We start from the raw sequence: 16,440 nt of genomic DNA, 5'->3' as shown, positions 1-16,440 counted from the left end.
TCACGCTGACGATACATTAATTATACCAGAAATAACTTGTGTAGTTTTTGTTTGAATGTAAAAATGATCCCCTACTACCTCTCCCCTTCCTGTTTCCACCTAGATTTCTGTTAAGTCACTGGTTCATTCCTCTGCTTTCCAGACAGACTGATCACCTTTGACAGGTCTCACAAATCTAATGCATAATCCAGCTCCTCACCATAATCCAACTCCTCATCAATGATGCTTTCATTCTCATTCTCCCTGTGAACACATGATTATCCCACATTAAACTATTTTTTTTCCAACTTGAGCCTTTTACATTTTGTTCATTTCATAGACTGAGGTTGGAAGGAGCCTCTGGAGGTCATCTGGTTCAACCCTCTGCTCAAGCAGAGTCACTTAGAATCAGTTTCCCAGAACCACATCCATGTGGCTTTTGAGTGTCTTCAAGGATGGAAACTCCACAATCTCTGTAGGCAGCCTGTAGCAGTGCTTGGTCACCCTATATAAACAAAAGTGTTCTCTGTTATTCAGAGGGAGCCTCCTTTGGGTAGTTTATGTCTGTGGCCACTGGTCCTGGGCACCACTGAAGAGAGTCTTGCTCTGTCATCCCTGATCTCTTCAGGTACTTATGTACATGGATAAGATCATCCTGAGCCTTCTCATCTCCAGGTTAAACAGAGTCCCAGCTCTCTCAGCCTTTCTTCATAGGGAAGATGTCCCAGGCTCCTATCACCTTTGTTGCCCTTTCCTGGATGCTCTCCAGCATGTCCATGTGTCTCCTGTACTGTGGATCCCAGAACTGGACATGTTGCTCCAGGTGTTGCCTTGCCAGTTCTGAGCAGAAGGGAAGGATTGCTTCCCTCCACCAGCTGCAACACTCCTCCTGACGGAGCCCAGAGCACTTCTAGCCTTTGATGCAGGCACTCACTCATTGCAGGACCATGTTCAGTTTGGTGCTCACCAGGATCACCAGGGCCTTTCCTGCAAAGCTTTTCCCACAGGATTTTTAGAAGAGTTTGACCTCTTTACATTGGCACTAAGTATTTTTTTCATAGGCCCACCCTCAGATTTTTCTTCTTTGGGGTAAACCATCAAATGTTTTCAAATTCTTTTTGTAGGTTATATTTTTTTAGACTTTTCATTGCCTTCATTGCTTTTCACCAGACTCTCCAATTGATCCACCTTTTTGTTATACTTTAAAAGGAATAGATTTGCCCTTCTGGGGTCTGAAAATTAGTAGTCATAGCATAAGGATTATTGCCTGTATTTTGCAAGCTGTTATTTTTGTTTACATAGTCCTATATAGTGTTTTCTTTCTAAATGACAGCATGACATGTTGGCTTACATTAATTTGTTCCACTCTGGACTCTGGGCCATCTTCTTAGGAACAGTTAGCCTGCCTGTACTTTTTGAATTTGATTATTTCTATCTAAATATATTTATTACCCTTGTTTTGAATTCCAGCTTTAGCCCATTTTTCCGATTTAAGATTTTTTTTAAATTCCGGTGTTGTCTGTTTTATTTTCAGCCTTCTAGATGTGTCACATAAACATAGCAAGAAAGTTATTACATTTCTTTCTGCAAGTATACTGTTTCCACAAAATCCCCCAAGCTTATAACTGCTCAAATATTATGAAATACGTTGCTGTTAATGTTCCTGAGACATTGCCATGTATCCTATAGTACATTCAGAGAAGTCCAGTTGTTTTAAAATTTAGGTTAACTGTTGGACCTCCTTTCTGAAAGTCACCCTATATCCTTTGTACCTGGAAATGATGATGGTGATGGTGTTCAGGTTCAAGCTGATTTTGCACCAGTTTTTCCATCCTCTAGATAACTATGAGCCTGATAAGGAAGCAACTTTGTTTTCTCTTACTGAATTTGTCCATTATATGAAATCAAGCAGGGATGTGCAACTGTGTATGAAAGGGTGGCCTGACACTTTAAGCTTCTAACCTAATCCAAATAATTAAAACTAATAAAAAGAATGCGATAATCACAGTTTGGGAGGGTTTATGCACTGATCAAAATCAAAGGAGCAACTCCTTTGATTGAAATTGAAATTTGTGGCTTGCAGAGGCTGCAAAAAAGGTTTGATCAATTAGAAAGAAAATCCTTTTTAACCCTGCAGTTATTTCTCAGGGATACCATCCTGTATTTCCTTAATCTTTTTAGAGAAGATGTGTACACTTGCTCTCAGTCACTATTCCAAAACACACATCTTTATACGGTGTAGTACCCGCCCTCAGTGCAGCCGGTGAAGCTTTTTCCTGTGCTTTTCCTTGAAGATTAGGCAGTGGATTTGGTATTTGATGCATAAGTTTTTGGGTCCCAGGGTGGCTTGCATCCAGAGTATGTGGAAGGTGTGCAGAGGGTTGGATATTGTGTACGTAATGAAGAGGTTGCTGGTGCACTGCTCAGTAGGAGACTCCCCATGTTCTCAAAAAGCAGCTTTGGAATCTGTCAGTATTTCTGAGCTGGGTCTTTGGGGAGAGAGGCTTAAAGAGTTCCTTAGAATCAGGAATTGTTTGCTCCCTTTCTTTGCAGTGGGTTTGTGGTGGAAGAAAAAATTAGCGATAGGTTTTTGTTTTTCATCCTGGAGCTACTTAGGCTGCACTGTCATTTCACTGCAGCATAAGACTGTAAAATATGATACATAATTGCTCTTTTCAAAATTTCTCTTGCACCACTGTAAATCAGGAGAATGTCCTCTGAAAATGGTAGAATTATTCTCATTTTACTCAGTGAAAATATAATTAAAGAGACAGCAAGGCAATGAAATGTAGCAGTAATGAAATCCATCTGATGACAGAAATGTTTCTATCTTTCCCTACTTACAAGAAAGATGGATGATGCCATCCTGATTGCCTGTAGGCTTATGGTCCAGGTGTAAATCTGTTCAGCTTTGGGGAGGTGCCTAGAAGTGTGACTTACTATGGCAAGATTCAGGCAAACCTGATATCTTAGAACATCAGCTATATTTTAAGATAAAAAAAAAAGAATATAAGAATCACAAGTAATCAAAGAAAAGGGATGGAGGTCATTCTGGATCACAGTTGCAGGCTGAAGTCTGCTAGAAAGTGTCTGAATCATCTCTGAAACTTCTTTGGAAAGGAAAGGGCTTTGCAAAAGCTGATAAAAGTGATGCAGTCTTAACTCTTCTCTACTGTTGTTCTTTACAAGACCTGAGTATTTCTCCCCAGAAAAGCTGGGGCAGTTTTTTTTCTGCTGTCCTTTTCCCCGATTCAGCAACTTGAAGAGACTGGCAGGCCATTTTCTAAAACATCCATCAGGCATCAAGAGAGAGCAGGACAACAGAATCACTAAAATAACACGAAAGAAGTGATAGGAAACATCAACATCAACAATTCCTGTTAAGCCGAACATGTGATAATTTAGGGGATAAAGCTGAAATATCACTTAACTTTTGATAGTTTTAGGAAGCTAATCAGTTGTGTAGGGAGAATATCTATGCAAAAGTTTCTCAAAATGCTCTGGAAACACTCAATCTTGTTGAAGCAGGGGGCAGCTCACTTGATTATTATTAGTTAGGTATTTTACAGGATGGTCTGTGTTTTATTGTTTTATTTTTTTCACACAGAAGTCTCAAAGTGTGTTACAGGGTGGTCAATAGCATTGTTCCTGCTGTGCTGAAAGGCCAAATAAGAAGTCAGGATTGATAATTTGCCTGAGATTACCCAGAAGCAGAGCAGAGGACTCCAGAGTGCCTGTTTTAGTACATTATTTACGCAGTCAGTGTTTCCTGAGAAAAGTCCAGCTGGGGAAGGTTGGCACAATATATTAACACAGACAGCAGTCACATCAAAGAGTTTAACACCTCAAATTGACAGAGGTGAAGTGGGAGCACAGGGGGATGCATTGAGTTTCTTCTAGCCTCACAGCAGGCTAAGAGAAGAAACACACCTCCAAGCCAGGTGCCTTGCCTTGCTGACAAGCAGCTCAGGCCAGGCTGGCTCAGCCAGGGTCTGTGATCACACTCTCCTGAGCTAAGCTGAAAACAACCTGTTTTCACCTGGAGATGGAAGAGCCAAGTGATAATATGAGATACTTTTATTTTGCACTAGAGTGAAATTCTACAAACAGAAAACTCTCCAGCACAGGGGAACAAAATAGGAAGAGAATTTAGAAATGCTGTACCATGTATTTCATATTTGGCAACTTGTACTTCGGAGTTAAAACAATTTTGCGTGTGCCCTTTTGAAAGCATGAGGCTGCATGCATGAAGAACGCCGCCTATTTCCCAGGGAGCCATGTTTCAAAAGTAGAAAAAAAGAACACTTAGCCATGGAGCATTAAATCAGCTCATGTAGTTAGCTGACAAGCTTTCTCACAGAGATGAATGTCCCAGAGTGAAGCTGAGGAAGCAAGGCTTAGGAATGTAAATATTAGTGGGTGTGCAGGAACGTAAATTAGAAAATTTGACAGTTTTAATGACTTGCATTTATTTTCACTTGCTGAGTTCCCTGGCTGCCATCAGAAGCTAAATGTTAGGTTGCTAGCAGAGAAGGCACAGGGCAATAGGGACAGGATAGGCTGAATTCCCATATTGCCATTGAGTCTGCAATAATGGCGTATTATGTGATGTAAAAAAAGAACTGATAGAAAGAGGAGCTTCCTAAAATCTCCCCCATACATGGAAATACCATGTAGGATTACCTGTCACCTCAGCAGGAGCTTTCAGACCACTGAACACTTAAATCATATCATTATTACAGACACCTCTGGATTCCCTGATGGAGGTTTTTCCATTTTGCTTGGTAGGATTATGGATGGAAGGAGGATTAAATGACAAGTGAATCATGTGACAGCAAGCAAATGCCTACATGATGAAAACATGGTGACTGGAGGAGGCCTTTTCATTTCAAGAGATTATGTGGACCAGAAAACACAGATACAAGGCATTAAGGTGCCTAATACTGCTTAGGTGCACAAGGTTTGTGTGTTGTGCCTGTATTGAGCATGGGATCCTCAGGGTAAGGTCTGTGGGTATTTCAGATCACCTAGCACAGTATTGCCCTTGGTCTTTGTGCACTCCTGGAATGGAAACATGAATGGGGTTGTTTTTCATGACACAGGCTATGACCAGCTATATTTACAAATAGATACAGCTTTGTCTGATTTAGTTTAGTTTTCAATGTCAATTTCAGTCAGGTAGTTTTGTGCTTGACTGCTGTCATGGAGCAAGAGGTAACAATCCACGGCCTCAGTGATATCAACTCTTGGACAGCGCTCAAAACATTCAGCCGTCTAACAGGCAAATGCCAAAGCTATAAACCGGAGTGATGAACCACCTGATGCTCCTTCCCTCCTGTACCTTCTGCTATCCCACAGATTCAAACTGGATGAAGCTCTATTACCAAGAAATCTGCAGATTCTGAGTGTCATCACCCTTCAACTCTGCTGCATGTATGAGAAGGAAAACAGGAAACAGGACTAGTATATTTCCATGCCATGTGTTATTTTATAGAGCTGTTTTTTACATCTCTTTTTATTTAATTCCTCTGTAAAATTGTCACAATTGACTTGTATTAGATATTTTGCTGAAAAAGAACAGAAGGCACTTCATTTCACTAACCTGCTTTCAGACAGTTGCAATTTCTCTTCACTTTTTTGCTTTTTGTAATTTATAGCTAAGTAACAGTGAAAGAACAACTCCAAAATTTGTTTGTAAGTCCAGGTACATCCCAGGAGCATTATTTAGACGTCACTCTGAGAATATGTATTATTGCTTTCTTATTTAATTGGGTACAAATAAAATCCAACATCTGATTTGGGAATACTTTTGTGTCAATTTATGTTATTTCCTGACTCAATTTGGTGAGCAGACTGTGAGTCTCATTACTTGAGTAGGTGAGTGCAAGAGGCTTGTGTATAAAAGGCTACAGTTATTTGTTTTAGTTGAAAAGATGGAGAAAGTAGAAAGAGGATCCACATCTATAAGCTGATTTTTTTCCCCCTGTCTAAACTATTTTTCTTTTTTACAGGTGATGGAAATTAAAGGACAAATGATTCATGTGCCAGAATCAAACTCGATATTGTTTCTGGGTTCCCCCTGTGTGGACAAGCTGGATGAGCTGATGGGCCGAGGCCTCCATCTTTCGGACATACCTATCCATGATGCTACTCGTGATGTCATATTGGTTGGGGAGCAAGCAAAGGCACAGGATGGCTTGAAAAAACGAATGGATAAGCTGAAGGCAACGCTAGAATGTACACACCAAGCCCTGGAAGAGGAGAAAAAGAAGACAGTAGATCTCCTCATTTCTATTTTTCCTGAAGAGGTGGCTCAGCAGCTGTGGCAGGGGCAGCAGGTTCAGGCCAGGAAGTTTGATGATGTCACCATGCTCTTCTCGGACATTGTTGGCTTCACTGCCATCTGTGCTCAGTGCACGCCCATGCAGGTCATCAGCATGCTCAACGAGCTCTACACGCGCTTCGACCACCAGTGTGGATTCCTTGACATCTACAAGGTAACAGCTCAAGTCTTAACCTAGCAAAAGATAACTGAAATGAAAGCAGAAAAAATCCCAGTAGCTTTCTTCCTAATTTGCAGACCCTCCTCAGAAAAATAAGAAGGCAATATTTTTTTTTTTTGTGTAAAAACACCCAGATCTGAAATATGACCTTTGAAACTCAAATGCTTCAATATGAAACTGTCATCATGGTAGTCCCATGGGAATATAGGCGTCATATTCCCACTTCCTTATAGAAATACACATCTGCTGTATTATAGCCTGGTTTCCTTTAGATGACACATCAGTCACAGCATTCTAACAGTGAAGAAGTGCACAGTGATGAATCCTAACCCAGGCTGCAGCTCCTGGGAGGCACTCACTTTCAACTGGAATGGTTCAGGGTCTAGGCATTTATCTTTTCCTTGAAAGACCTAACATTTTCCATAAGGAGCAGAGCAGTCGCTAAAAAAAAGTTATTATAAGGAACTTCAACTTCCACTGAAAAGCGGGAAGAGGACAGCATATGTCAGTGCATGGTAAATGTAATGAATGGGACATGGCACTGGTGTGCCATGCTCCAAAGGAAATGTCACACATGTCAGTCCTATTAGAGAACTCACCTTCACTTCCTTAAATGGATTTGGAGTCCAGTATGTATTTGAGAGAAAAAAGGGGGAGGTAGAATTTAATAAATGCACTGAAGATATTAGCAGTGTAATTATCCTGTGAAACCTACAGACTGTTTTGTATATGGAATGCCTTTACTTTTGTGATAGAAGACATAGGGGAAGTCTCTTTTTATATGTTAATACACATTAGAAAAGAGATGTGGTTGTAAAATTATATATTGACTTTATTATATGACTGAGGTTTGCAAACTAACAGTTTTCAAAGTATTTAATATAGTATTTGTTGATAAATGTAGAGAAAAAGGTCTCAAAAATGTTCTGCTCTTTTCATTTCTAGGCTTTAATGCACTTTAAAAGGAAATGAAAAATAATTACTATCCACCTAAATAATAATCATGGATGAAAAGCTACAGCATGTACCTTGACTAGAACTGGAAATGGTATAGCAAAAGGTTGGTAGGGCAGTTTACAGAAGTAAACAAGTACACTTGTTGTACCAATAAAGTTTTGGGCTCCTGGTTTAGGGATTTGTTTTACTAATGCTCAGAAGCCAAAGACCATCTTGGGACATGAATGCAGTGGAAGGTACCAGCCCTAATTTGAAAACTGTTGTGGTGGTGCTGTCAGAAAAGTTGGTTGGCGTGATCTCAGTTTGTATTAATCTGATGTTGCTGCAGTGGATTATGACCCAGCTTCAAGAACAGGACTTGAGGAACTTTTAACCCAGAGTCAGGAAGGATACCTAGTGACCCTGCTTCACATGCTGTGTGTCCACATGGGTGTTCTCACTGTGTTCCCAGATGATTAATTACAGCTGTTTTGAAGCATTCAAAACATCCTTTGTTGAAAATTATATTTGCATGGGAATAGGATATAAAGTATGCAAAACTCTATTAGCTGATTGTAAAGAAGGTTGGTTGAGTCCTGTGAGAACATTAAGAACATCATTCCTACTTATGCATAGGAATGATCAGCACCACTACAATTATGATTTTTTAAATTATTGTCAGGTAGTGAATTTTAGATACTTAATCACCACTCTTTGTACCCAGCCTGCCTCAAAGATATATTTGTGTAACTAGGCTACAGAAATTTATCATGTATAAATGACCTAAATACATAAATTTTTAAATTTGCTTGTTTTTAAGCAGCATGGCAAGTATAACTTGCAAAGATTATTTGGTGGATGCATCTGAATACCAAATTTACCATTTTGTAAACAGAAAATTAAGTAAAATACAATAAATAAATTCCATGCTGTAAATTATTTACCCAGCTTTACTCTTACAGAATTTTGTGTTCAGGGCCTCACTGTTTCTGATCTGGCAATGAATGTAATATTTTCATTTGTCTCATGCTATTTATCCAGGGATGTTAATAGAGAAATATGGCACAGAAAGAACAAAGATACTCACATTTAACTAATCAGACATAGAGAGCAAGCATAATAATCTCTTGGATACAGACTGAAAATGCTTGGAGAGAGCTGAAGGGTGGTGAGTTAGGCTTTGAAATTTCTTGGAAATTAAATAAGTAGCTATAACTGATGAGGTAGGGAAAGCTTATCCAATGGATGGAGGCACAGATAAGAATGGCACAGACAGATGATGGGCTCAGAAGATTAATTTCACAGCAGCATTTTGAATGGATAGCAACGACGACAGATTACATTTGTCCAGGCTGAGGGAGAACATTGCCCTAATTGAGATGCACGGTGGTGTGAGCCTGGGTGACAGCTCTAGCAATCTAGAAGAATCTGTGGTTTTGAGAGTGAAACCTGGGAAAGAATCTGCTGACATATAGCCTTGGTGAAAAGATTAGGAAGGACTCGCTCATGATAATCACAGAACAAGGAGGTGAAAGAACGGAGACCTGGTGATGCATTTGGAAACTGGGGCTGCTGACTATCAGAGCTAATTATATTTGGCTTGGAGTTGAGGAGTGGGAGAAAAAGTCAAGCACGGAGTGCAGTTCAGGTCAGTGTAGCTGCAGATGCTTGGCAAGCTGGTGTTTGGGGACATGCAAGTAGAAGCATGGATTCCAGGAGCAGAAGTCATGGGAGAGCTATCCCAGTACATTTTGAAAGCTGTGACTTTGGGTAAAATATGTCCTTGTTGGCCTGACTGTTTTGACCTGTTTTTCTCTGCATCTGAGTTCCTGTTGTTTATCAGACAAGTACTGGGAAATGATGCTTCAGTTAAGCCATCTCTTTATCAAATAAGCTATTTAGATATGCTGCAGCCATGTCTTCTGGCATTTAAACTTAACCCTGCAGTCTGATATCTTCCCTGCTTAAGATTCCCACAGCTTCTGTTTCTCCTTCATTTAATATGTATTTGACATTGGCTCATTTACAATATTTGTTTCTTGTTGAGTCCTTCTGCCTTTGTAGGCCTGCTTTCTCAGCTCTTGCCCCCTCAGTTTCCTTTCTGAAGCATTTCTCTCTTGCACCCTTTAACTGTGTAAAGGCAGCATTTATTGAGCATGTTTTTTTGGCTGCATGGCTGGGTAGTGTCAAGCCAAACAGAGCAGAACCAGGCCTGATTCTGTAGGTGTTAGTTTCTTTGTCCTTTCTCTACACAGGGCAGAATTTGTTCTTGAAAACATTGCAGATTTTTTCTGACACTATACTTTACTTTCTCTGAAGTCCTAAGTCCCACTTTCCTTGACTAAGCAGGGAGTCCTAAATGTTTTTTGAAAATGAACTGTGGTCAGCTGCCAGGATTTCTTTGCTATACATCTTCATTGTAAACATTTTAATTGAAAGTGTATTGATTATTTAAATAAGACAAAATAATTACATACATTCATTTTACATTCAGAATCCAGAACTTCATTGTGTGGATTCCTGCTTTCTTTTTCGTTTCATTATTTGGCTAAACTGGCAATCTCAGCAGTACCACACACCGTTTCCTTGAGCTTTTATTCCTGGCAACATGATACACTTACTATGTTAGATCTTTATTTTCTGATTTTATATGCCTAACACTGTATACAGACTTAATGTTTGCCTGTTGTAAAGACCCAAGACTAAAAAATGATGGGAAATCTGGACTTTCCTGCAATCATTCAAGACTGATACTCCCCAGTTTTGAAAATGTTTATATTTAGGTTGTGATATAACGTAATTTTAGGAACATAATTTTAAACTCCCATTTTCTAAGAATATCACTTTACATTTCTGTACTGGTGGTTTAAGTTGTAGAAATCTGTACTTATTTTGCAGAAAATGCCAGTACATTCTCAGTACCATGACTGTCCCCTCTTGAGAACTAATACATCTTGTACTTAAATGCAAGTATTTGTACATACTTGTACTTGAATAAATGTTCTCAATCTTACTATCAGTGCTGTAATGACTAAAGAATACATCGATAAGCAGGGTCATGAGCTTCAGATTGTTCTGAAGTTTTCCAGGCTTTATGTTTAATAAGTTAAACAACATAGTCTCCAAGTTTTCATGTAAAATCTGTGGCCACTATTTCTGCCATCTTTCCATCCAGTTTTAACCTTTTAAGTTCTGTGCAAATACATGGCCATTTTGAGACGTTTTGGAATTCTAAACTTCAGCTTAGGCTTTGCAAAATGCAGGAAATGCAATTAAGATATATAAAATGATAGTGATACTCTTACATGAGCAATACAGAACACATAAAATATTACAAGATACCTTTTTTTTTAAATGGAATGGTGCAGTTCTGAGGATTACCAGTGCACTAGCTGTTTCTTCTTCCTGATAGCTAAAGTCAGTGGGTTTTGAATGTGTAATAGATGAAAATGGGCTATAGAAAAAAATTTCCATAGCCCAGATGCTTGCTCTCTTTGCAGTGCCATCCAGCCTGGTAGATCTGCCTTCAGCACACTGTTCTGTTTGGGTCCCACCACAGAGGGTTCCTGAACCTTCTTTCTCCTGTCTTTGAGCTGACACCTTCTCCTCTTTGAAGTCTTTGCCTGTTGGACTTGTTGGCACACTGGCATGTCTCACTCCAGTGTGAATTTAGAGCAAAGCCAGGAAAGCTATATCTTTGGGGAACTCAGAAGTGTTCTTGGGTTAAGGGAAAAAAACCCAACAAAAAACCTATGAAAAAAAAAACCAAAGAAACACAAAATGTTCCATGGATTTTCCCTGCAGATCTGATGTAACACCACCAACTCAAGAATATTTTAAGACTTCCCATTACTTTAAGCATGTATTTTTCTCCAGCCTTGTGGACAATTTACACTTTCTGTCTTCAGGGAGATCTGTGAACAAAGCAAACAGACAGTCAGGCTCCAGAAGAGGTATTCTTTGCTTTATAAACATACAGCCCTGCACAAAGCACTAAAACATCTGTGCATGTTCTCCTGCAATACATCACCCAAGAATTCTCTAAAAAGCCTAGGACTTCTGTTTCTGTATATAACTACTTCTCTTTTCTGTGTATAACTACTTCTCTACTTCTTCAGTAATACCATACTTGTATGTAATTACTTTTTTTTCTTCTCTCTCCATTCACTTTTCTCTCATCTGGAACACACACATTTGTTTGTAACTGGCCTGGTCCATTTCTCTCAAGTTGCATGGGAGACTTAGAGTCTGTGTCCAGATTACATGTCCTGGGAGCACTTTTCAAGTCCTCAGTTTGTATGTGAAGCCTGGCTATAAGCTTTGACTTGAATAGGACCAAGAAGGGTGTCCTCCCTGCTCCAAACTGAGGAGCAAGCCCATATACTGTGGCCAGGCAGGAACCACAGCTAAGGGCATTCCCTCTTGCAGCACACAGGTCTCCCTGATCCTATGTCCTTTGTTTTATTCTGCCCAGTTTTTACACCTTCTAAATTTTAGTTCCTCTGAGGGACTGGAGAAAACTCATTTCACTTTCCATCTGCGTTGGCTCTTTTCATTTTTAAGCAGTCTGGCTGGACTTCCATGTATGCAACATTTTCATGTATGCAACATTTTCATTCATGCAGATAGCATTCATAACTGTACCTTAATTTATTAAATTATTTAAGTGAACGTGGAGGATACTTAAGTAAGCTAATAGAAACTAGATGACATAGGAATTTCAGAACACATGAATTAAAGCTTGTATAACCTTGAGAAAGATATTCTGGTTCACTAGGAGTTTAAATACTGGGGATACCTAAGGCAAATTAAGACCACACTTACATTGGGATAGGGACAGTCACATTAAACTGAAATGTGTGTCTTGGGTCATACATTATTATTTTAATATTTTCTTATTTTGTTAAACAGTTCTGCACTTTGATACTGCAATAAGGCAGAATGCCAGCCAGGAAGTTTTCTGTTCATCAGAGATAATTGTTCTGATTTTTGTAGTTTCATATTTGCCTACAGGAGAGAGAAATAATTTATGCACTATGAATTTTGTGTTCTGTGGCTCTTGTGTGCAAACCTAATGCTGATGTTATGTAGACTGCAAGTCTTCTGACATGACTCTTAACTAATGGAAAAAAAACGTCTTTTAAGTTACTAGGTAGTAATTCTACATGGCAAATACTGTTTGTCTTTTTTCTTCTGTAAAGGAAGTAGCACTCTGAATTACACTGTAGATGAAAGAGTTTCTTCATGTATTGCATACTGAAAGATCTGTACTTAAGACTGCTAAGGTGCTTTAGAAAGAGTTCAAACACAGCTCTTCCTGCAAAATGCTCCTGAACTTGCCAGTATGTAATGTCATTAAATTCACTAAAAATAAGATGCCCTCAGGCCTGGTAAGAGCAATTGCTTCTTAATTAGGCTCCTGGGAAAGAGCTTGGTTTTATAGGAAGTCACTTCTTTTGAAAAATGAGCTTTACAAGAAGAACAGCGTTCTGAACTTCATAGGTGGATGTCTGTAATCCCTCCCTTCTCACATGGGAGGAGTTTTCCTGAAGTATTTCCAAAAGCAGAATGTCATGTCATAAAAGTGTTGCAAAGTTACCTTGAAACTTGGGTGCAAGATTTCACTGCCTAGGAACTGATTTTGAAAAGATTAGAGACAGAAGCTATGAGATTGAAACACTAAGTAAAATCTGAAGGACATTCTTTGAAAACAAGTGTGTTCTCAGATCCTATCTTGAGAACTTTATCCTTGAGAACTAATCCTGTCCAAAGCAGAAGGTTTTTTATAATATACCAGAGATTTGAAAGTCCATGAAGAGTGCTTTAATGTTCACTAATATTGTTAAGCTTCAGCAGTGTTGCAAAATTCAACTGTTTCAAAGTTTTGCTGAGAAATCTTTGCTGTGGAAAAAACTTAGAGAAAACTTTAAAATGTAAACAGAATTAAACCTTAATTTGTACTTACAAACAGCAAAAATCCAAACAGGTTTTGTTTAATTTGAAAAAGGATTGTATTCACTCTTTGCAATGTCGACAGAAATGTGGCTCTAGACCTACCTCAAAATCAAGAATACCTAGTCCAAGCTCAGAGAAGGCTTTTCTGAATTGCACTTACACTACTGCCAGAGAAAGAGCACACACACTTCATGTCTCAGGGAAATAACCTTATCTGTTTTCCCTCCAGCATGTTTATTTGTTATTTCTTTCCTTAGAATCTGTGGTTTAGATTAAATGACTTGTTCAAGTCTTTGTACCATAAGCTGCCCAAAATACTTCACATCTGTTCTCCCTCTGCTTAGTGATTAATAACATCCCCTGACCTGCATGCCAAAATATGCATGGCAAGATCCAGGACTTTTTGAGCTAAGCAGGATCTTGCGGTTGTGCTGACAAATGGTATCGTAGCACTAGCAGCCAGCACACTCATGCAGTCCTTTTCCTGGCTTGGGGTACTCTGTGGGAGCAGGAACATGCCCACTGTGGTGCACTTTCAAAGGCACAGAGCTCCCCTAGATTCTTCTGAGAGTTTCGTGAACTAAGCCTGTGGCCCACATCAACCTCTTTTTCAGGCAATGCCCAGAAAAGCATGATGACAACATGGGAGGGGTCTTGCATATTAAATCACAATCTGAGCATGGATGCAGGCAATTAAGCAAAGATACACACATTTGCATCCTGCTGTACTAAATGGGAAAAAATGAGGTTTACAGAATTCAGGATGGAATACATTATGCCTTGAAAATTCATTTTTGTCTTCATTTACTATAGAAAGATTATAGATGAGTAGACTGAATTGAAGCTTCATTTTTTTGTACTGATGCTTGATAATGTGAGTTCCATTGTGAATGGGAATGTTGTAAGGTTATGACTGATCTGCTGAGATACTGTAGGAACAATTTGGGTAGAAGGAAATATGGCAGATGTCAGTGAGATGTTGAGGGAGAGTATGGATATCAAATAAATCGTTCCTGTGATGAGTGCTGAGATTGCTGACTTAAAACTAAAATGGAGAGAATCTCCATTTTCTTCAGTCTTTGTCCCATACCAGTTAAAAACTGTCCTGTTTGCTGCTGGACTAGAAGTCATGGACAGGAACAATGAAGCCCAAATTATAAATCTGAAGCACCATGTTGCCATATACCACAGCCTTTTCCCTATTCTCTTGCTGTACAACTTAGGGCAAAAAACAGATGAAAGAAAAGCCTGTGTGAGATATTAATAACTTCAAAGGTTTCCTTTACAGTTAGACTTGCAAGAATTTCATTTTAAGGCTGAATTTCACTATTCCTTTAGAGGGAAGACATTTCAGCTTTCATAAAAGTAATATATAGTTTTGAGGTACTGTGTAGTTCAGTCTTGCAGATGGAATGAAATATGGATAAACAGCATAATGAATATTTTGTGAAAGCATAGGTCTTTACTATAGGCTGTGATAATTTCCCGTGCAATGTCCATTCATAACCTGTATTTTGGCCTCATGCTGGGATGAAATTTATAAAACTATCTCCTTTAATATTTATATGCTCCCATGGAAATGCAGCCTGGGTGTGCAGGAAGTTAAGATGTGCTCCAGTAAGTCTAGGCTGAGGAGTATGTATAGAATTTACTCTGACTTTGCTTCTTAAGAAACAAAATCCAAGTCTTCAGATCAAAATAATATCAATCAATGCTAGAAGACACACAGAGCAAACTTCTTTTTAGCATTTTCATTTTGAGATTTACCCCCTAAAATAAAAAGATTATAATCCTTATCCTCATATTTGCTGAAGCATCTATGAAAATCTTCAGTCTGCAGATGCTTGATTGCTTTAAAAAGCGTCTTTTTATCTGAGTAAGACCTTGTTGTCAGTAAGTTTCACAGGTTTCTGTGTCTCCTAATCCATAAGGATGCTGATTTTGTTTTTTCTCTTGCTCTCTTACCCTCCACCACTGTGGAGAGCCCATTTCTATCCCCTCAAGTGTCATGAAGCCATCTCTGCTCCAGTGTGGACAAGCTCAGCTCTCCCAGCCCCTTTTCCCAGGTGCTCCAGCCCCCACCATCTTGCTGGCTCTAATGAGTTGGATCCAGTTTGTCAATCTCTGTCTTGCACTGAGGACCCCCAAAGTGGATGTGGATCTGAGTCTAACAAGTGCTGAGTAGGGGGTGATTGGCACTTCTCTGGCCTCTGTTCATACATCCAGAATGTCATTGCCATCTTTGTTCCCAGGACTCATTGCTGGCTGACATATACTGCCCAGCAAGACCCCGAGGGTCTCTCTCAAAGAGCCACTCTTCAGCAATTTTGCTGTATCAGTTCCAGAGAAATTCTTTCCCAGGGACAGAACTTCGCACATGTCCTTACTGAATTTCATAAGCTTCCAATTCATCCTGCTTGTACAAGTCACTCAGGATGGCAGCCCAGCCCTAGAACAAATTGACAATTAACCTGTCTCCCCCATTTGGTATCAACTGTAGGTTGATGCAGGTGCAAATATTGTTATCAAGAAAAACACCCCACACATTTTGTTATAAAAGACAGCTACATTTTAAAATTCTAGATTATTTTTACAGACTGTATTTTAAAAAGTGTTAACTGCTCAGTACACATTGTATGCGCTGAGAATGCTGTGTCTGTATTTTGGTAGGAGAAGGTAAACGTGCATAGGAAACAGGCAAAAGGAGAGAGAGGCAGGTTAAGATGGAGAATAATGCTCTTCAGTGCAGGTAAAAAAATGACCCAAACAAACTGGAAAAGTTAGTTTTCTCAGAGAGAATAGTAAAGAGATGAACAGAAGAGCATTAAACTGCAATTAGCTAAAGCATTACCCCTTTCCATGCTCATTATTTCTGTTGCCTTCACTCTCAAGCTCTTTAAGAGGAAACTGATATAATTGCAACTGCTGTTTGTTATTATTTCAGCTTTATGAAATAAAGTTTTATACAGTATCTCCCAGCAGTAGGATAGTTTCAGGCTATTGGCAGATTACTCATTTGTGATAAGAAACAATTTAGTAGTGATCTTCTCTTCAGCTAAACATAGCA

General features: G+C 39.2%; 1 protein-coding gene across 1 annotated transcript in view; it reads left to right on the top strand.

The window, feature by feature from the left end:
* GUCY1A2 (guanylate cyclase 1 soluble subunit alpha 2) overlaps positions 1–16,440 on the top strand; it is a 152,593-nt gene that overhangs the window by 71,011 nt on the left and 65,142 nt on the right. The window contains exon 5 of the mRNA XM_030270145.4: positions 5,991–6,476. Within this exon, the coding sequence (XP_030126005.1) occupies positions 5,991–6,476 (486 nt within the window). The remainder of the gene's footprint in view (positions 1–5,990; positions 6,477–16,440) is intronic.

Source organism: Taeniopygia guttata, chromosome 1 (assembly GCF_048771995.1).
Source record: "Taeniopygia guttata chromosome 1, bTaeGut7.mat, whole genome shotgun sequence".
Classification (NCBI taxonomy): Eukaryota; Metazoa; Chordata; class Aves; order Passeriformes; family Estrildidae; genus Taeniopygia; species Taeniopygia guttata.
This window is presented reverse-complemented; position numbering and strand designations above follow the sequence as displayed.